At 41.2% G+C, this 21,108-nt stretch overlaps 2 protein-coding genes across 3 annotated transcripts in view; one reads left to right on the top strand and one right to left on the bottom strand.

Annotated features, from left to right (window-relative positions):
- LOC6613741 overlaps nucleotides 1–21,012 on the top strand; it is a 54,650-nt gene extending 33,638 nt beyond the window's left edge. Inside the window, exons 4-10 of the mRNA XM_002038175.2 lie at nucleotides 15,556–15,759; nucleotides 15,823–15,974; nucleotides 16,037–16,723; nucleotides 16,778–16,915; nucleotides 16,973–17,424; nucleotides 17,526–19,930; nucleotides 20,006–21,012. Of these exons, the coding sequence (XP_002038211.2) occupies nucleotides 15,556–15,759; nucleotides 15,823–15,974; nucleotides 16,037–16,723; nucleotides 16,778–16,915; nucleotides 16,973–17,424; nucleotides 17,526–19,930; nucleotides 20,006–20,710 (4,743 nt within the window). The 3' untranslated portion in view covers nucleotides 20,711–21,012. The remainder of the gene's footprint in view (nucleotides 1–15,555; nucleotides 15,760–15,822; nucleotides 15,975–16,036; nucleotides 16,724–16,777; nucleotides 16,916–16,972; nucleotides 17,425–17,525; nucleotides 19,931–20,005) is intronic.
- LOC6613742 lies at nucleotides 499–12,548 on the bottom strand. Of its 2 annotated transcripts, XM_032723068.1 has the most exons (5): nucleotides 12,007–12,548; nucleotides 11,782–11,949; nucleotides 2,025–2,219; nucleotides 1,287–1,397; nucleotides 499–1,214 (listed from the first exon to the last, which is right to left on the bottom strand). In XM_032723068.1, exons 2-5 carry the CDS (start codon nucleotides 11,837–11,839, stop codon nucleotides 988–990), a joined length of 591 nt encoding a protein of 196 aa, XP_032578959.1. In that variant the 5' UTR covers nucleotides 11,840–11,949; nucleotides 12,007–12,548; the 3' UTR covers nucleotides 499–987. The 2 variants fall into 2 exon arrangements, with proteins under 2 accessions (XP_032578959.1, XP_032578958.1); XM_032723067.1 differs by having other exon boundaries at nucleotides 11,782–12,548.
- Nucleotides 21,013–21,108: the final 96 nt, after the last annotated feature.

The following is a 21,108-nucleotide window of genomic DNA, read 5'->3' as shown; positions in this document are numbered from 1 at the left end:
GCAAATAAGAACTCTCTTAACAATTTGATTTATTAAAAATTCTAAACTTACTTGCAAGTAGATGTTCTAAGATTAAAATACCACCATGAGCTTCGAAGAGCATCGATAACAAATATTTTAACTGCTCAACACAACTGCTTAACTGCCTGTATCAATTATTCAATTAACGAAAATTCACTTAGTAACGAAGGCTATTATTTAATAAGCACGACGAAAAAAATTTAAAAAAAGGGAACCATGAAGGATAAAGGGACTGGAACCGGCATTAGGCTATCAGATATGGCGTGTTCATTTTTTAAACAATAGTTTCTTATCAGAACGGCATTTAAAGTGGGTGCAATCAATCACACATTTTTCCCTTTCAAATTGACTCAACGCATTTTGAGCATTATCCATTGTAATGCCAGTTTTTTGCAATTCAAGCAGTTGTCTAATCTGCAAATTAGCAATGAAAAAAAGATGGTTCGTTTCCTAAAAATAATTTTATTTTAGATCTGGTACTGAAACTTTAAAATATATACAAAACTTAAATGAGAATTTTTCAATTTTTACGCTAAAAGAAATGCATTTTACTAATGGAATGTCTGCAAAAATTAACATAAAGTATACAACAAACTGCTTAAACTTCAAATTTAACATTCAATTTAGCTTAAAGTGATACCTCTAACTTGAATGTTTCCCGTAGAGCTGATGAAAGTTATTTTAAAAATAAATATTTTTAAAATAGAGCACACAAATTGCAAAACATTAGATTGTTGAATGCATTGCTTACACTTTTCTTAAAAGTCTTTTGAAACTATTAGAAATATATCAAAGTCTTTACAGCAAGAAAAAAGTCTGTACAAATCATCCTAGCGCATTAACTTGTTTATGGTCTTAACCATTAGATTCTATGTCTGAATTTACAGCATAATAAAAGCACATAGTAATGTATTAACTAATAGGCAAACTTAAGCTACATTTATTAATGGGAAGATCACTCGGTGCTCAGGTGAAAATGTCCTCGACCAGTTGTTTGGTGATGATGCGATGTGGCCGAGTGGGATTCACCTTGGGACGCTGATAGAGCCGGGCGTTAATGGCATACAGCCGGGGTGAGAGATCGCAGCGCACATTGAACCACCAGTCGCAGACGAAGACCGCCTGTGAGAACTGGGTGCCATTTGGGCAGAGGAACGTGGCCTGTCGTCCATCGATGTCGCAGTAGTGCCAGCCTGTAGAACATATAGTACAGATTATTATATAATATTTTCCCCGCGTGCAAACTTAGTTTGAGGTTAACTCACCCTGGCACCTTGTCTCCATATCGGCAAAGAACCCAGGATACTCCTGCTCGTCGCAGTAAAAGTTGGTGTACGGCACCGCCGACAGTATGGGATAGTCAACGCCAGGACGACCTGCAAATGATTTTGTTATTGCAATTAGTGAGCCGCCACCGAGTCACCGAAACCAAAACAAACTGCATGTCACGCAGTCCGTGGGGTTTCCAATCAATTTCACTTCATCCAACCTTACTTGAAAGAAAACTGCAGAAAAAAGCCACTCCTACCTCCCAGAAGTGTCAACTGCAGGCGCGCTGCCCCGGGGTCACCAAAAACTGAAGCCCCCCAACAACCGAAAAAAATGGAAACAAAAATAAAACCGGGCATAAACAAATCCTCGACCGGTTTCAGTCGCCTCTCTGGCGCTAATAAATGAATTTACGAGTAGATGCACTTCTGTGCCAAATATCCATTTCGCGCTCGTCCGAAAATAATTTAAAATCGTGCACTTTTTTCTGGCCTGTTGCTGATGGCACCGAAATGCATTTCACTCGCTGCCCCATCTTCAGAACGACTACTCCCAAAAAAAAATGATCAAGAAGTATATTCCACTCCGCCAAAGGACCCTTGCCATTGTTTTCGATGTTGTGTCATGTTTAATTGATGGACTTTCCGGGCATGTATACTCGCATTGGGATGAACCATTTAATTTAAGTAGCGCAGTATTAGTAACTTTGGGGATTCCAAAAATCCATTACCCACCGGGAATGGATTTGCCCAGCTCCAGATACTCCCGAACCGAGGGGCTAAGAAAGTTGTCCGGTATCTCCGGAAGATCCTTCTCCTGGCTGCCGTTCTCATCGTTCTCCAGATCCTGCTGCGGCTCCGGCTCAAAGTTTACCGGTTCCGGTGCTCGTGGGCGTTTAGTTCGCTTGGAACGAACTGTTTCATGGCAATCTGCAAGAAAATAACACAAATAATTAGGCAAACTAAACAAATCTGCAAAGTTCAAGGTTTCGTCAGGGGGAAAAACATTAAAGTCTACTACAATTAGCGGCGATGCCAATCATTGGCCTTAATGTCAAGATACAAGCTCAATTTGCTTGATGGTACATAAACCACTCCCTAATCCAGTTAATGAGTCAGTAGCCGTCGGGTTTACCTTTAACCTCAGATGTATCTGACCCGCTTTTCAGCTTTAAGATTCGTTTTTGGTGCTGCAACAATTGTTCTCTACACGATAAGAAAATACTGAATTTGTGACTGTCTTGGAAATAAGTATACTGTATGGACAATTTAAATTTTCCGGAAACTTTATTCCAAGTGTATGATGCTGTATGTTTTTCAGTTGATTGTGCAGATTAATGTTATGGCTGCTTCAGATGACAAGATTCGTGCGGTTGTTGCCGTTTTTGTGGCTGACCTTGCCGCTTCTTTTGCAGTGAGAAAAGATTTGCCACCAACTCGAGAACTTTGCGGTAATTGCTCAATAAAAATGTATGGTTTTATTCTGTTACTTTTTTTGAATTAAGCATGACTTGGCTTGGAGCGCATAAGTAGTATCTGTTGCTTAAGCAAACAAACTTGATGCATTTTGAGGTTGCAATTCCGCTCTGCTTCTTTCACACGGCCCCATGCTAAATTAGCTTTGGTCTTGAAAATCTCGGTAGGCAATTTTAAATCAAACAGACATCAATTTTTGCATATACAAAGAAGACTGCTTTTTTTTCAGTTAACTTTTAGTTAATTTTTTTTTTTTTTTAATTTTACCAACTTTTGTCACGTAAGTGATTATTGATAAGCTAACCCAAATTACATTTACACTTATCCAAATAAACGCGTTGGCCTCAGACATATTTTAGCTTTCAACAAACTTCCGTGCGTGGGCGTCTAGAAAATGCATGCTTAGTTTCAGATTTATAAGTTTAAAAGTTCTCGAAATATCGGAGTTCATGCGAACGAACAGTGGAACACACGGACGGACAGGGCCAGATTACCTCGGTTAGCGATTCTGATGAAGAACAGCTTCATTCTATGATTCTTAAATTTAACTTACATAAATTTTAAGCATATTTTAATAGTATGTATCTTAAAAAATAGTTTTAAGTAACAACCGTAAATTTAAACTGGAAGAAGTGAGAAAACTAGTTCTTCATTTTATATTATACATTTCGTGCGAAATTTATTCACATGGCAGTTGTCGCTGTTGTTTATTGATGCCTGGTTGTAATTGACCTTAACCTTGTTCGGCAATTGTGTGTTGTTATTTATATATGTATTTTTTGGTTGTGTAATTGAGTCGAATGTTTGATTCAGCCTGGCCAACGATCTGGAACTGCATCGAACATGTGTGCCTTTCATCTAGTAAACGGATTGAGTGTGGGCTTAGTCGTTAAACTTTCGACAAGGGGAAGGCAAACCAAGTGCAGCTGTGCCAATGGATGAGTAATCAATCAAACGATCTAACTACGTTATTAGTTGAAACTTCCGATAAGGTTGTAAACATCAATTTTCATATGAAAAGCAGTTGATTTGGATGTTGCAACAAGTTAGCTGGATAAAAACTTCCTCGAGTTGCCAAATCGCTTCTGCAGTGAATATGCAGCAGATAATGCTGCAAACCATATACCATTTACATACTCAGTTTTACCAAAAGGCAGCCATTAGTTGGCCACAGGTTTGCTAATTATTTAAACCGAACAATTTAACTGCAAAACGCAGAGGACACTCCCCAAAGAGCAGAAACCAATTAGGCGAATTCCAGCCAACAGCAAAGCAGCACCCACACAAAAATCCAATCGAATGCAGAAAGCATAAAATTAAAAATTTAATTTTTTGGGAGCTAACTAGCATATGCGGCACTCGCGGCCAGCTAACAACGAGGTACCGCCAAACAAATTGCAAAATTATGTTTCGCAAAAATAGCAACTAAATTTATTACAACTGAAATAATTACTGCGAGAAAGAAAAACAATCAATGTGTAATTAGACGCGCGTTGAGGTGAGTCTTACCATACCAGCTGCAAATTCGGCGACAAATTGTAAAAACAGCCCGGTTATTCACACATTCATGTGTCCGCGTTCAAGTATAAATCTCGATATCTATATCTGTGGTTAGGTCCATTAGCCACGCATTTGTTGGAGGCCTAATGTCAAAAAGTTTTGTGCGTGAGACGAAAAATAAGAATTGCAATTCGAAGCGAATATCGTATACCCTTGCAAATGATATCCAATAGTGGAATACTGCTTACATATTCATTCGTTTTGGTTATATAATTGGGCAAATGGATAATATTTTTACGAGGTGGTTTTAATAACAATAAACCGAAAGCCGTAGTGTAATGGCTAGTATAAATTTTATTACCAACCGTTTTTTAAAGCAAACTATAAAGACCAATTTCACGGAAAATTGCAATGCCCTGCTTCAGGGTATAAAGAGTAGCCATAAAAAGATTTAATTTTTCGGTGTTTTTTGGACACCAACGGCGGATGGGAGTGCGTCGTCATGGGGCACACCCCTTTGCCACGTCAGGCGTTGTGGCTAGCTGGTTGTCTGTCTGTCTGACTGTCCGCCGGTTAGGTAATCCAAACTGAGCCGAACGGACGTTGTTGCCACTCTCCTCCGGCGGAGCAGGCCAAATCCCGCATCCTTCATGTGTTGCTCCATCCAATCTGATGATTTGGTGCGCTTTGGTTGGTTCGGTTCGGTTCGGTTGGGCTGGTTGGCTTGTCATCGCCCCTGTGATTGGGATTTGGTTTTGTTTTTTGGTTTTGTATGCAGTCGCATAATTAAAGTAATTGCCTTTCGTTGTGTGTGCGCGAAATTGAGTCAGCAGCTGTTTGGTTGGTGAAGGTGCAGGGGAAATTAAATAGCAAAACAGAAAACAGAAACGCATTTCACAATTGTAATTGTTGTTTGATTCGGTCTGCCGTTGAATGTGCCACCTTTTCCACTGCTCGAGCACCCGATCCTCCAGTGCGCGCCGGCTGATAAAAATCCGCCACATAAATCAAATTGCCACAAAACTTTTATCGACGTAGGCACATCTCTTTTGGGCCTGTTGCCTTCGTAGGCTTTGTCTTTTCTGTGGATGATTAGAGCCAGGTAATAGGACTTCATTTGGTCTTGTACCGCCGAAGTTCGTTTCGGCTGCACATAAATTAAACTGTTTTGCGGCTTTCGGGTTTATCGGTTATCCGCCTCTAAATGGTATTGTTATTATTTATGTTTTTGTCCATTGTCAGGAGTGGAAGGTTAGACTCTGGCGGTAAGGAACTAAATTGCTTAAGTGCCGGAAATGATGGCTGTCTCATCTAAATTAGGCAAAAAGCAAACGATTTGTGCTTTCTCCCTTTCCGCAAACACTATGAGATAATCTGTGGAATAGTTTTAATTTATTGGGTTTACTTAAAATTAGTTTGTGTTGCTTACATTTTCCCCATCTCACTATAGTAATTGAAAAGTTCTACCCATCTGCACCTTAATTATTCCGCTTAAACTTTTCATGCTGTGCATGTTAACTTCACTACCAACCGCCTTTTATAAAATTATGAGCAATGCAGCTCAGCTCTGCATCGATCTTGAATAAATTATATGCTTAACCTTAGTGTCAGCCATAAATAGTCACAAGGTCCATTAACAATAACCATTCTTCTTGAGCGTAATCGGTTAAAGGGTTAAAAAAGTCAAGCCAGGAAGTGCCAAGTTGTGTGCGGGGGGCAGGGACTATGCCCAGCAACAATTGAGTGAATATAAATCATTGACCAGAAAAAAGGAAAGGGGGAAGGTAGGGGCAAAAGACGATGCCATGGCATATCCTTCCATGTCACCGAAAGCGGCCAGCGACAGGAGGAAAAACAACTGGGAAAAAGAGCAACATTAACGAGGATAATTCAGTTGGCATGATGATGATGATGATGATGAACATCATCGGACCAATGGAACAAGGAGGATGCTCCGCTGTCCTTGTTTCTGCTGCGTGGCAAGCGGCGTAAAGCGGCGCAAAATAAATTAAGCTCATTATATAATTGAATCCTTGATAGGCTGATTATCCACACGGCTTGCCATGTGCCTGCCGCCTGGCTCCAAACGTCCCCCTGCCCACTCGCTTATTAAAAGGATAATGCCCAGTCAAGCGCAAAGGATGCGAAATGGCCAAACGCAAAAATTATGTAAATGAATTTCCTGTTGCATGTGGTGCCGATCCCGATGCGTTGGCCATACTATATGTCTACATACATACATGCATATATTTATGTGCGCGTTGACCAGCGACATTTCCATAAATCTGCCAGGTGGTGCCACAGTCAAATTAAGCATGGTTGGCCTTAAAAATAATCCATAAATACTGCTATTTCTCCAGATATTGGCTTTAATGTGCTTTAAATTTGGCAGATGCAATAAAGCGTAGACATGAAAAGATTACCCCAAGTCCGATTGGTATCTCTGAATATCTAAATTAGCCATCACTTCATGTTACAAATTACGAAAAATGTACGATATTATGAAGCAGCCATTAGCTTTCGTTGATAATTTCATCAAATATAACCACAATTATCCCATCGTTTGTTTAGATTACTGTCTCCACAATCAATGCCGCTTAGCATTCAGCTGAAAGTCAGCGAAAAATTGTCGCGAGCTCCACCTTAAAAATTGGGGACAGAAATCTGAACTAAAATTGGCTTTTTCTAGCCGCCGAATCGCCAGTATATTTAAACGGCAACCTCATGCAGTCACGATTTGTTGCACACAACTACACACATATATAAATCTGGATATATTCAGAGTTATACACGTATATGTGTAGTAGCGGGCCTCCTTAATCTATTGACTAAATGCATTGCATAAAGCGTCGGTCGGTCGGTTGGTTGGCCAAACCTCTGAGCCAAGAGCCACCACCTAAAACAATGCCAACACAAAACGAACGAGTTCAGTTCTGTTGCCGGCTGTGTTCGTGCAACAGCGCTTTCAATGGCCGCAAATAGCTCAAAGGCGCTTTGTCTAGCCAGTATAAAGTCCACCCTGCTACCTCCTCAGATCCCAACCGATATACGATACTATACTATAGCAATACTATACTATAATATGCCCCTGTAAAACCCACTCCCTGTTGCTGTTGCATGGTTAAATTATGAACGCAACCGAAAATCTATTTGTTAGCTATGACCAAAAACTACAAATGCGCAAACCCCGTCTCTAGATTCGTTTTAGGCCAAAGAACATTTGGCTAAAATTCGAATGGCCAAATAAAATTTAATACGGAGCACAGTTAGAATCGATCTCGTTGTCTCCCGAACTTTATCGCTTGGCCATAAGACACCCACCAAAATTCCAGTTAACTGCTGGCTGGGCTTGGTGCTTATTGCACTGAAAGAAAAAGTTAAGTAATTGGGGCAATTTTAATTCAAAATATTCATTTTTTGGCCAATAGTTTGAAGTTTGAATATGGATTTCTCATTGCAAATTGTACTTATTTTGTTTATTTCTGTGCATAAACGAAACTGTGCCAATATATTGGCTTTAGGCTTAGATTCCATGGGAGGTGGTGGTCAGATCCGAGCGCAAATATAGGAAAACTCCGCGGTGCTATTAATTTGCAAACTTCTTACATAAGTTTTCGACTTGTTGCGCTGCTGTTTTGTTTGCCGGCTTATTACAACTATAAATTTGCATTCGGGGTGTGGGCGTCATTGGGAATTTTGCTCGAGGAAGGGTTTCACTTTCTGCTGCTTATACAATCAGTCATTTTTGAAAACAAAAACATGAAAATATTACGATTGGATCGTATAACTTGCAAGTTATGCATTTACGATATTACTACACCAAAAAAAAAAGGTATGCGCATTTAAATCCATGTAATGTTGAGCACATCCATTGATAATTTCTCGTTTCAATGAATCAACTCACTCCAAAAAAACGCGCTGATCTCATGGTTGTCTGCTACAAAATCGGTTTAATAAGCTTTTATATGTAATTATGCATTTTTCCACGTTAATTGCATTGAAAAGCCGCGACTGATTTCCACAGTTTTCCCAACCTGGCAGCCGCTCCGATTTCCAACATCCTGGACAAAAATCTGGTGAGGCAGGAGGTCGCTTTTCGTGGCCGCCTGGGCCGTTTTTCATGTCGCATATCTCATAAATATAAATGACTGAATTTTTCCGCAATTTGTCGCACACAAAACAAATTTCATTTTAATTGAAAATGCCAGAGCATTAACATGAGCAGCGATTTAATGGATTCTATGGGATCTCGCCGAGGATGTTGTAGTTTGAATTTATGGATGTTCCTTGATGGGATTCTATGGAGGATGCTGCACGATTTGGAACGAAGTAGATTGTTTTCACAAGGAAGATGATTAAATAGAAATCAATCTATAAAGCAAATAACTTTCTGGCAGGAGTTTTTGATTGATTTGTAATAAATAAATAGAAGAGGGATATATGTGACAAATTGTGAAAACTCAATCGAATTTGAGCTTGGCATTCCAGTATATTTTTTTGGACCAAACTTATCGCTTTGTTGGCCATTGACTTGGCCAACAGATTTGCATTTGTCAGCTGGGCGGTCCGCCGTTGTTTGTTGGCCTGGCCAAATGTGTTGGCTGACAGCCGCATAAATTGTTTTCTCATGTGTGCCAAATGTTTGACTTACGCGCAAAAATGTTTGCGCAGGTAAATCTTTTGTGTGTGCACCGGATTGGGTCAAATTTTTTGTCTTGTTTTCCGCAAGAGCATTTGTATTTTGTTGCTAGCCATGCATATAAATCAATTAATTTATACATAAAAATGCGAAATGCTTGCGTGCGAAGTTATTTCCTACACCTGGCAATTCGCAACTATTTGGCAGCTTTTTTAGCCCACACTGCAAATTATTGGTCAATTATGCACACGTATCCGAGATGGGGTAGATAATAAAAACGCACTGTGGTTTTAATGCCTAATTGAAATAGTTTGATATATAAGACCTGTGTTATCAGCAACTAGATCACCAAATTGTTGGCCCAAAAGCTAAAGCAATACCCTGCTATACTATTTCATAATCTTTATAGTTATGCACACAGCTAAAACGTATTTGTAACTTTCTCAAAGCAACATTTATTTATTATTCCAGTTAGTTGCACTTCCTTTAACTTATACCGCTCATATATTTATCATAAAAACATGTGTACACATATTGAAATAATTTTGAGTTTTGTCATTCACATAAATTCCTATCTGTGCCAGTCTCTCGCAATAATTGAAAATCATTTGCATTCGAATGGCAAATGCTTGGCTATGGCTAAAACATCTGACAATCTGCCCAAAGCGGATGTGCGCCGTACAGCAGCTGAAAGGTTATTTGCCAGTTAGTTGCATGCATTACGTATACGCCACGTTATACGTTGGCTGCAACCAGCGACTGATTTGTGTGACCGACAGACGGATGCGATGCTTGGCGCGGTTAATGTGAGTGGGAAGCCATTCGTCGGGATGATGGGCTCCATCCAACTAGAGGGCCCCGAGGCGCATTTTTGCATCCATTCATGTAGGAGAAGCCATCGTCGCAGCCATTACTGGCAACTTTCGAAATTTAGATTGGAAACTTGAAGTACTGGGCTTAGAAGGAATCGTTTGTACAGTCGCTAAATAGATTGCGCGATATGTTAACTATGTAGATTTAGCTAAGCTTTGAAACTGCATATTATGTTAGCAATTTATAAGAAATACATTTCTGGATATACTTTAATAAAATGTATATATTAAGTAGTACTATTCCCACTCGATATTCTTAGCTATTGTCAACAGTTTGACATTTGCTTCGGAGTGTGGGCCAGCACTTTTGACATGAAAGGTTTATTAAAATGAAAATCCAAGCAATAATCTCGAACACAATGCCAGAGTGACTGACTGGTAATTAGAGGCCAGCACAAATCGCACCTCATTGAAATGGCAAAAAGTTAAGTAAGTATCGGAAGGCAGACGTTAAAAGACGGCTAAAGGCGGATTGGATTGGTTCGCATAGCCTTCGCTTCGGTCGCTTAATTTCGCCTTTTTATTGTCTGAGCATATTTTGTTTTGGTTTGGTCTTTTTTTTATGCATTTGCCACAGAAAATGTCGTGCAGCATCTGGCTGTGGAATTATATATTTTTTATTCGGGGTGCGGACTTGAGCAACCTTCAAAACCATGCAAATGTCAGATGCCATCTATGGTAGAACTTTCCTGTCTGGGCGAATGTCGATTGCCGTGCGGCGTCTCTAGCCAGAATTTGGAAAGTATTCCCAGGCGGCAACATCATCTCTGCTGTTGCAGTTGCCGCAACATGCCGCCGCGTTCATAAATAACCTGAACTTTGGCGTTGTGTCGCTGGCCAATAAAACATTCGAATATTTCGCATGGTGTCGTGTCGGACTGCGCATTTTGCAACTGGCTGGCTCTTCCCAGCGCGCCAGCAAAAAAGTTACGCATGCGCCAAGTGGCCCAAACTATGGCCACCCGATGGAAAGCCAGACAGCAGACCGACCGACCGACTGACTGACTGACACGCCAAAAAAGTACAAATAAAATAAAATGCAATTGCGTTGAGAACGCAGTTTTGGCTTGCGGTTTTGTCAGCCCGCGCTTGACACATCAAGGCAGGCGGTTGGGTTGCCTCAACGCAGCTGGCTGCATCCCGCCTCCGCCTGAACTGGAGGCACTCAAGTACAGTGGAAACTCGCTATGTTGTTTAAGAGAAAATAGACTCAAAATGCAAACGCAGCTGGTAAAAGTAAAAGCACCATACTAAGAACAAACATGATCATGATATTTAGTTGTATTATTTTTCATAACATATATTAACAGATTTTCATTAGGCAGCCATCACTGCATCACTGTAAGAAGTACATGTATGAACCTCGATCTGACGACAATGTCGTGTAATCTGCTTGAATTTATTGCGCTTAACTGTCATTTTTTGTGCATGTAATTCGATTAACTAAATCCAAGTCAAAACAACTTGTGCCAAGCCAGTCTACTTGCTGTGACCATAAAATATGTTTTCCTCTGTGGATGTAACTTTTTAAAATACTCTATACTTTGGCTTTTATGTGATATTATTGCGAATGACAATATAGATGGATTGCTCATATATCTTCAAGCAATCAAATACCATAGAAAAATTCAGTCATGCAGAGTTTAAATGATTGATTTTCAAATGCCAATATAAACTTGAGTAATTGAGTTTTCAAATTCGATAATCGATAGTCAAAACTGCATATTCGATTAAGTTGAATGTCGCCTATTAAATATTGGCAAAAGTGATTATGATTCTCAAAGTCAAACTCAGACATTCTAAATATGGGTTTGTGGCAAAGGTGAAATTATAAATGCAACTATTATGTTTTCATGACTATTTTCGCAAAGTGTATTATTAAAAGATACCCTGCAAAGCCACAGTAGGTTTTGTAAGTTAGTAACCTCTCTACTTAGCATGCGAGCCACATAAATATTGTGGGAATTTTTGATTTATGGCTCGTGGGATTGTCTTCACAGCTTACCAGTAAATAATAAATATCCACAAATGATGATGAACACAAACGTTATTCTCGGCAACATATTGCTGCTGTGTCTGCAGCTGGTAGATCTTGTTTTAACTCCTTTTGTTTAGTCGAAAAGCGATTCCTTTTTTTCGACTCCCACTACTTCAGTTTGATTTATGCCTCAACCTTTTGCAATGTTTGTTTGTTTAGTTTTTTGTTTGTTCTCTTAACACTTGCACTTACTTTCATGCACTTGAAACCGATCGACAAGGCAACAAAAACCGCGTGCGGTTGAGCGTTTTACGCGACTCGCCACTTTTCGCCTTAAGAAGCAATTACAATCAATTCGTTTTTATTGGCAATTGCCGCTGCCGTTGCACTCGTGTTTCGCTTGTTTACTTTTACCAATACTCGTAGTTTCCTACTAGTAAATGGAGCGACAACACCAAAGCCGGAGATTGCCGCAAATTTGCATGGCCTATAAAGCAGTTGAGTCGCATGCGAGATGCCGATTGCCCAATAGGCCGCCAAAATAGCGGGCGGGTAAAAGCTTCACAGTTGAGGTTGCACAGTTGATGTTGCAGTTGCAATTGCTTCAGATGTTTTTCTCTTCTATTTTTTTTTTAACTTTTCCCGGGACAATGCAGTACACGAATATGGGGCAACACAACACAAATGGGATAGTAGTAATAATAATAATAATAATACAACTTCTTGATTCACTTTTGTTATTCTTGGGCTTACAACAACCTTTCAACCAGACGCTTCGACCTCAACTGACTGCAATTGTTGTTGAATACGATTACTTGGCGGTCTACGGTCCACGGTCTACCCAGAAACCACAAGACTCACTCGAATCTGGAAAAGCACTCCAGCTCAGATTTGAGTGGGCCTTTTGAGCCAAGTTTCGAACTCGTTTGTTGTGCCTCCAAAAAACAAAAAAAAACTGTATGTGTGTTCAACTTGAGCGCGCGCACTCAACTTGGCTAGCTTACTAGCTTACTTTTAATTGTACTAACTAACTAGCTCGATCTGCTCTGCTCTGCGCTGATCTTACGCAATTGCCAATTGCCGATGAATCACGAAAAAGTTCGCAGTCTAGAGAGCCCCAAACCCTATTTTGGGCAACCTTCGAGCGGGAAAAACTAGTCTCGAAAGAACAAAAAGCCAGACACCTAGGCCACCACATCTAATTAATAGTGTAATTATGTTTTTCATTTCATATTTTGGATTTTGTTTTTTTATCCAACTCGATAGAGAGCGGAAAAGCCTTTGCTGAATGACACTTTGTTGCGATTTGGGGGCCTTTCATTTTTTAGAGGTTTTCGTACGCTTTTTTTGTTGTTCACCACAAATGAAGTGGAAGTTTAACTACTGAGATACAAATGTTGAGGTCTGCATGGAAATGAAAAGCAGAAGAACAACAAATTGTTCTTAATCTCGTTCAAAGTTTATCACAGAAAATTCAGTAATTTCTTTAAACAGATTTTTTTAAATGTTCATAAATTATTAAAGTGACAACTAATTTAAAAAACTATCCTAAAATCTTAAAGAAGTTTAAATACAACTCCATAATATTTTTAAAATGTAATGAAAATGTTTATACATGTTTATGCCTACTTTTGCTGAGTGTTTTGGTCAAGAGCATCTTGCCTGCAAGCCGTTCTGCAGTTGACCTTGCGTTGCAGCTCTTTGGCTGTCACAGAATGTGACTTGGTCGAAGAGGAGGCTTTTTCTGGCAAACCAAGAGTCTTCTGGGCCCGCATTTTAATGAAGTATAAATGGAGACACAAAGGAGAACTTTGGGCGGGGTAACTAAATTACTCTGCCATGTGCCATGTGCCGTCCAACATTCGCAATTAGCCTTGTCCAGAGAATTTCAATCGAATTGGCCGGCTGATGCTGCTGGTTGCCTTTGCTTAACATCAGTCATTCAGTCAGCTCAGACAGTTTGGTCTGATCATGGGGTACGGTAGTAAGTAGGCAGCACCTCAAGGCCTCCCACATAAATCATAATCACATTAGCCCCTGGTCCAGTCGGATTTTAGGCGTGCAGAAATCGCTGTGCGTTCGCTTCCCCAATGGTTAAGTGCAAAAATAAACAGACGAAAAAGCGTACTCAAATTATGTATTATATAAAACGAGAAACAATTATTAATGGCAAAAGCCAAGGAGTCGCGACTGGGCATTACGCAGCCGATCTGAGCCAAGTTGAAAACTTGGCTAACGAGGCGGCGCAAAATGCTACCAAATTGCGTGTGTCCGTCCGTCCGATTGTCTGTAATTGATAAACTGGCAAAAATGAACTCGACTTGTCTGTCTGTGATCGACTGACGTCGGCTTACTTACCGCAAATGCTGTTTATTAAACAAAAAAAATGTATGTTTAATCCGATTGCGTTTAATAATCGCAATTGTGCTGACTTTTCCGTTTTATGTATGTTTGTATGTAGTAACTTTAATTGCACACTAATAGTCTTAATGTTTCTGCCAAGTGTTATAAACGAAATCAGTGTAGAACTGCCGAAAGTTCCATCAAACAAAACGCCGACAAGGTTATGTAATCGTCAGAGGCATATTAAATCAAAGTCTATGGCTGAGCTGGTCAACATTACAGCATTAATCGCAGAGTTCACAAAATGATGGCAAAAATGTGATTGATTCGAATTTTTTTTATCAAATAATGTTGTAATGATAATGTAATAATGTTGTCTTCCTTAAAACTTGAAACATAGTAAATATTTAAGGAATTAGTCTCATCTCTTGCTTATCTTTTAAAAAGTATTTTATTTGTAAGCAAGAAAACTTAAGGAGGACTGGACGTGAGTTGTTTCAATTGGGCAACTGGGACTTTTGATAGACAAGTTAAACAATAAACATGTCTATGCCTATGATATTGGGCTGGCTCTCAAATGCGACGCCAAACCCTTGACAAGGTCAGTTGAATTGAAATCAAATTGCCCCGAGCGACGGGAATGGCAAAACGATCCGAGTTTCGTTTTAATGATGTGCCAGTTTCGGGCTCCTACATGGTTTCATTTACACGACATCTCTTGCGATTGGATCGCTCGATGGATGCCCTTTTATGGCAGAACAGCCCGCTGGCGCGAACTTGCCTGTCATCTGCTACAAATCAGCTGTCATAAGCCCGATCCAATCGGATCCGATCCGATCCAATGTGGGTCCGGGCAGCATTATTTCGGCGATTGTTACAATCACTTTCAAAAACCCAACTAACAGCCACACAATCTTTGGTAATGATCATTGCCACTTGACAAGCGGTGAATGAAGAAGATGATTGCGATCAAGACCATCGGAAGGAGCAGTGATGCCCATTCCGTTTAGAAAGGAAACAGGCAGCAATAGTGGCTTAATGGAAGGGGGAAGTATTCAAACATTGATTAAGTATAAAAGAGGAAACTGTGTGTATTTTAATATATTTTAAAAATATATTTTAAATGAGAACAGCTTCAGTCTTACATCGAAACTGCTAGCTTTCAAATTATCGATTAGGTGTAAAACGCATTTGCTTAAAACTAACTTACATATCTAATATATCTATGAAAACAAGCCGAACTGAAGCTGATCTGAGAAGTGGCCACCGACGGTCTTTAATTGGCAACTTAAATCCAAGACGCTCGCCATTCACCTGGGGAGGTGGATAGGTGAGGTCGGTGGCTTAGGTGGCAACTGCCAGCAACGCATAGTCATTAGAATGTGCAACGGATTAATCTGCATGGCTATCTTCGTCCAGCTAACCACAGATAATTTCCGCTACTTCTTGCATTCGCAGGTGGTTCAACGGGCCAAACAAAAACTAAGCGACTATGCCGCCGAAACGTTGGACAGCATTTCGAAGCGATTTTCCCACCTGCACGGCCTTCTCCAGGTGGCCGAGCTGCAGGTCATCGAGAAGCTGCGCGAGTCCAGTTTGCCACCGCAATTGAAACTCAACGAAGCCATGGGCCAGCTGAGTGGCTACGAAGCTGTCATCGAGGTGGGTTTCTGAATACAGCTCGTAATTCCAGTCCTTTTTAAAATCATTCACTCCTTTACTTAGCGATTAACAAAGAGTTTGAATAGTGGAGTCGGCAACGACATGGCCGTGCCCAGCGACGTGTCGCTAAGCTGGCTGCTCAAGCTCACTTGCGAACATCTTGAGAAGATTCCCACAACTGTGCAGGTCAGCGAAATCGAGGAAAATCCTTATCGGTAAACAAACTATATTTAATAGCTCTATAAAAAAATAATAATATTTTATTTTTATTTCCTAGCGTCACCTGTAGTCGATTCATGGACATATCCAACATATTCAAGTGTGAATTTATGGACCCCAATATACAAGTTTGTTTCAAGACCGACTTCGAGATCAGTCGAAGCCTTTCATCCTCGCCCACAGGAGAAGACACTTCTTTAACGTCTTCCAGTAGTAGCAAGGAACACTTTAATCCACTTCCACGCAAAATTTTGAAACTAAAGCAAGCCCCCCAAGTGTCACAAAGCGAAAAGAAACGGGGTAAAAATGCTACGGTGGCCGCTCAATCCAGTCTAAATTCAACTACCGCCATTATCGATGAGTTTCCAGCTAAGGATCTAGATTTTCTCCACCACTTCTCTTCAATGGACATCACCAAGCCAAATAAATCGACTGAAGACAGCAGCGAATGGTTCAAGACTGATGCACTGGTTAGAGTGCGCTCCGTACAATCCCCGGAGGATTTCTATGTTCAAGGCATCCATGCCGCCCAGCGATTGCGAGAGGAGCTGGATACATTTGCACACACACTTTCGGACAGCTCCTCTGTTCCGCCGACTATCGTGGTGGGCCAGAACTACATTATCCGCCACAAAAATCAGAATCGATTCTATCGCGCCCTGGTCAGCCAAAAGCTGACCAATGGAAATTTGTACAATGTTTTTCTGACGGATTTTGGCGTTCATTTGAATGTACATTGTTCCGAGTGAGTTTTCTGCATGAATTAGTCAATTTCCTACTGCAATGCAATCCCTTTCAGCTTCCGTGTGGTGCCGGAGGGTATATCCCACCTGCCGTACTCCGTAGTGCACTGCAGTCTATGTGAGTTGATGCCTAAAAATGGTGAATCCGAGTGGGATACTAAAGCCAGCGCCTTCCTTAAGCAGATAGTGCAGAAGTAAGTTAGTCAAAGCAACCTAAAAAATCCAAGTAAAATTTATAAATCCGGATTTAGCAACCCCGTGCGCGTGATCGTCAAGAAAGCTCTTACCTATGAACTGCATGGGGTGGACCTGATCACCAGCAATTACGATACTAACATCTCCGTGCGTGATTCTTTTTTATACTGTGGCCTTGCGCGCTCTCTCCGCGACGGTGCGTCAGCTAATGCCCCTCTATGGCTGCCGCCTGCCCCTAATGCGCTTCGTTTACCCAAAATGATCTTCCAATTCGGAGACGTCTACATGATTCAGATGCTGCACGTGGTGAACCCACAGGAGTTTTACGTCATGCGCCACGACTACGAGAAAAAGCGCTTATTGTTGCAATTCAGTCTGCAGGGAGCCATGGATCGCATTAACATAAGCCAATTGCAAAACATATTTCTTGGACGGTTGCATCTCGGTTGCGTGCTGCAGTCGGGTGGTCAGTGGAAGCGAGCTAGCATTGAGAAGATCCTTCCCGACGGTGAGTTATGACTACAATATTGGGACAACACAATAACAAGTTGACGCAACTAATACCAATAAATCCATATTAATTTTTATTTTTTTTATGCATTTTCACAGGGTATGTTCTCGTGCACCTGGTGGACGAAGGTCCCAGCCAGAAGGTTTTCTGGGATCAATTGTTTGTGCTGCCTCAGAATTTTTGGGATGATGCTGGGCTAGCCATTAAGTGCTGCCTGGCGGATGTGGAGACCAGAGCAGAGCACTCCTATACGTGGACTCCAGAAGCGACGGCCCTTTTTAAACAGCTGACCTCGAATCCAAGGCTTTACATGGAGGTCATCAGTTCCACGGGGGATCTGGTCTACGTGGCATTAAATTTTGAGCGCTCCAACTCGGAAACCACAAGTGTTGGAGTACAACTAGTGGCTCATGGACATTGTACATCAAGCGGTGAAAGCAGTAGAATGATTAAACCAACCGCATCCGAACGATCTGTACGTCTTGATAAGGAAACGAAAGAGTTTATTGCACAGCAGAGGGTACGGCCAGTGGAACTGTCGCCTTACCAGAAGCCCGATAATACCGAGCGCAACAAACGAACAACTGTCCATATTCTTTACGTTCGAAAGCCGGATGAGTTTTACGTGACCTTGCCCCATTTCCAGGAAGCCATCAATAACTTGCAGAAGTCGGTGCAGGAATCAGCTGCCGCAATGTACCAGAATATGTTGCCCAGAACCAATTGGAAGGTGGGCGACATGTGTTACGCACGGGTTCAGGCCAATTGCGATTCGCAGGCTTTATGGCATCGTGCAGTCGTAACAGAAGTCATACCACCTGGTATAACTTGCCAAATTGTACGATACCAAGTGCATTTGCGGGATTTGGGTGAGCTAATCGATGATGTGCACAGTTCTTCCCTGGCCAACATCGCTGAGGCGGACATGCGCATTTCAAGCAGCGCAAAGCGTTGTCATTTACACGGAATTCGTCCAATTGGTGATGAATGGTCCAAAGACGCCATTGAATTCTTTATGGATCAGCTGAAGGCATATAACGAAATCCACGTGACGGGACTTGGGCATACAGAAAACTCTTTGAGCGTCATCCTATGGGGCTCCCTCTCCATACTCACTGGACCATTTTCGCCCGCTACTATAAAGTACGTTAATATCAACAAGGCTCTTCGGATGGCCGGAATGGCAGAAAAGGATCGTGATTCCGATAGCGAAGACGAGCAATCGATGCCGGAAAATATAAGCGTTAACTCAGAAGAAGCTGCGAAAGCCAACGACTGGGAATCCTGTTTAAGCAAAACTGATGAAACTTCTAAGACAAACGACGTAAATCCAATTGAATCACCAAGCGTGACAGTCGGCTTTGAGCACAACGAGGACATGCCTCCGCTAGCTCTGCTCGAGGATTTAGGAAAGACCAAGAATACAACTGGAGAGACAACACCACCTGTTGGTTGGACTACACGACGAAAGTGCGATAAGTCCGTATTCACGGCAATTGCTACCAATGTGACCTACGAATGCTGCATCTACTTGACTTTGGCCAGCGATAAGCCCTTCATCGACCATATGCGCAACCTGCTGGTTCAAGAATACAAGCCACTAATGGATAAGCAACAGAAGCGCTGTACCTCCTATACTTACAATGTGGGACAAGCGGTGGTGGTCACCTATCACATGGACAACATGATCTACCGAGGTATAGTGCAGCGCCTGGAGAACAATCATGATGAGTACACAGTCTACTATGTGGATTATGGCAACATGGAGCTGGTCAAGGCGGATGAAATGCTTCCATATGCTCCGTTCCCGGACCTAAACGCAATGTGTTTCCTGGTGGAATTACACGGCGTGCGATCTAAACAAGGAAAGTATTCTTTAAAAGAAATGGATACGGTACACCTGAATTTGGTCATGAAGCTGAGCGGTGTGCGTATTGTGGATGACGAAACAGTTGGCACAAATAAGCTACCCTCATGTCAGATCACGGTCGGCAATATTGACATTGCCACCATGATGATAGATTCTGACATGTCTGTACCTACAGAAAAGCAGACGATCAAAAAGGAAACAAAATATTTTCATTCCCAACAATTTCTCGAGGACTTTAAAGTATTTGACGAGCTTCAGCACCTGGCCTCCGGGGAGGGAGAACTATCAGACCAGGAAGCGTCTCCCACTCAAAGTAAACACGATAGTATTTCATCGGTTCAGCCACCACCCACTAAGAAATTCCTGGTAGATCACAAGGAGGTAGAGGCCTTTGAGTGTGATCAGGACTTTGATTGCCAGCAAGCCGCAGAGAAAATGCATCTTAACAATAGTTTTTATCTCGGCGAATTTGGTAAGTACGCCGATGAACCAGTCGCTGAGGTTGAGCCCCACACAAGTTCCTCTAAAAATATTGATATGGAAGTCTTTGCGAACAACAATGACAGTCAGTTGGAGCCCCTAAATTCATTCGCCACCGAACAGTTGATCCGCCGTATTGCACTGCGTCAAAAGGTAAATACTATTTATACATATAATAATTATAATAATATTTTTTACCAAAATAATTATTGAATTATATTTTTCAAGGAAATAAAGGACAGCATTACCTTTTCGCCTATTGACACCTCGACGGTGAGGTCTTTCTACGATCCCAGTGTGAGCTTCAAGACCCTGAGTCTTCCAAACGGAGTAAAAGAGTTCTACTGCACCGTGGACAACGTACTCTCGGACACAGAGTTGCAGATCGCCCCATGTCTCTCGGAGTTCACGAAGCACGAAATTAGCCTGATCCAGGAGACGAGCAATTTGATCAAGGACGCGGAACTGCTGAAGAAGCCGAAGGTAGGTGACCTGTGTCTGGCCCGCTATTCGAGGGACAAGCAGTGGTACAGGGCCATTATCAAGGAGATTCCACCTATCGTATCTTCAACCAGTGAGCAAGTCACAGTATTCTACATTGATTTCCATGACACCGAAAAGGTTTCGTTTAACCACCTAAAAGTAATGCCCAGTCAGTTGTTCATGTTCCCGTTGCGATCGTTCTGCGTCAAATTGCACGGCATTAAGAGAAACAAGAACTTTAAAGAAAAATCGGTGCGCCAGGCACTGCAGGCCTGTCTCTGCAAGCATCCGCTGGTTTTCGCCCGGGTACACTATCCTCTCAACTATCACCCCAATCGCTCCAATGCCGACGCTGATCTCATCGAAGTGGAGCTTTACGAGAACAGACACAAGAAAAAGCTAGTCTACCAATCTTTGGTGGAAAATTGGATGTTCCTGAAAACATTCTAAGGTAAATCCTAATGTAAGCCACTTTCAGTTTCTATTTATTAATTAATCTACTTCTACGCTACATAAATGAATATGTATGTGACAGTATTACTTCATATTTTAAGTTTCAGATGTTATAAAAAACACGTAATATTATTATTAAAATATATAAAGACAAACCATTAAATCGATGAGATTTCATATTAAAAGATCCCTTTTGGATGAAGTTTTTGAAGTTTGAACTGAGTTGTACTGTTATCAGTTGTCCTGCAAAAGTAAAAATAAAAGGCGTGGATTGTTTTGTAATTATCCATAAATTGAATTTATTTCCTTCATAGAATGGGATTCTTTCCATTAGTTCTCATTGAAATCTTTATCGTAAGTTGTAAATATTTTAAAATTGTTTTGTTTTCATTTGT

This window comes from Drosophila sechellia, chromosome 3R (assembly GCF_004382195.2).
Source record: "Drosophila sechellia strain sech25 chromosome 3R, ASM438219v1, whole genome shotgun sequence".
NCBI classification, from domain to species: Eukaryota; Metazoa; Arthropoda; class Insecta; order Diptera; family Drosophilidae; genus Drosophila; species Drosophila sechellia.
Note: the sequence above shows the minus strand (reverse complement) of the source record. Positions and strands in the feature narration are given on the sequence as shown.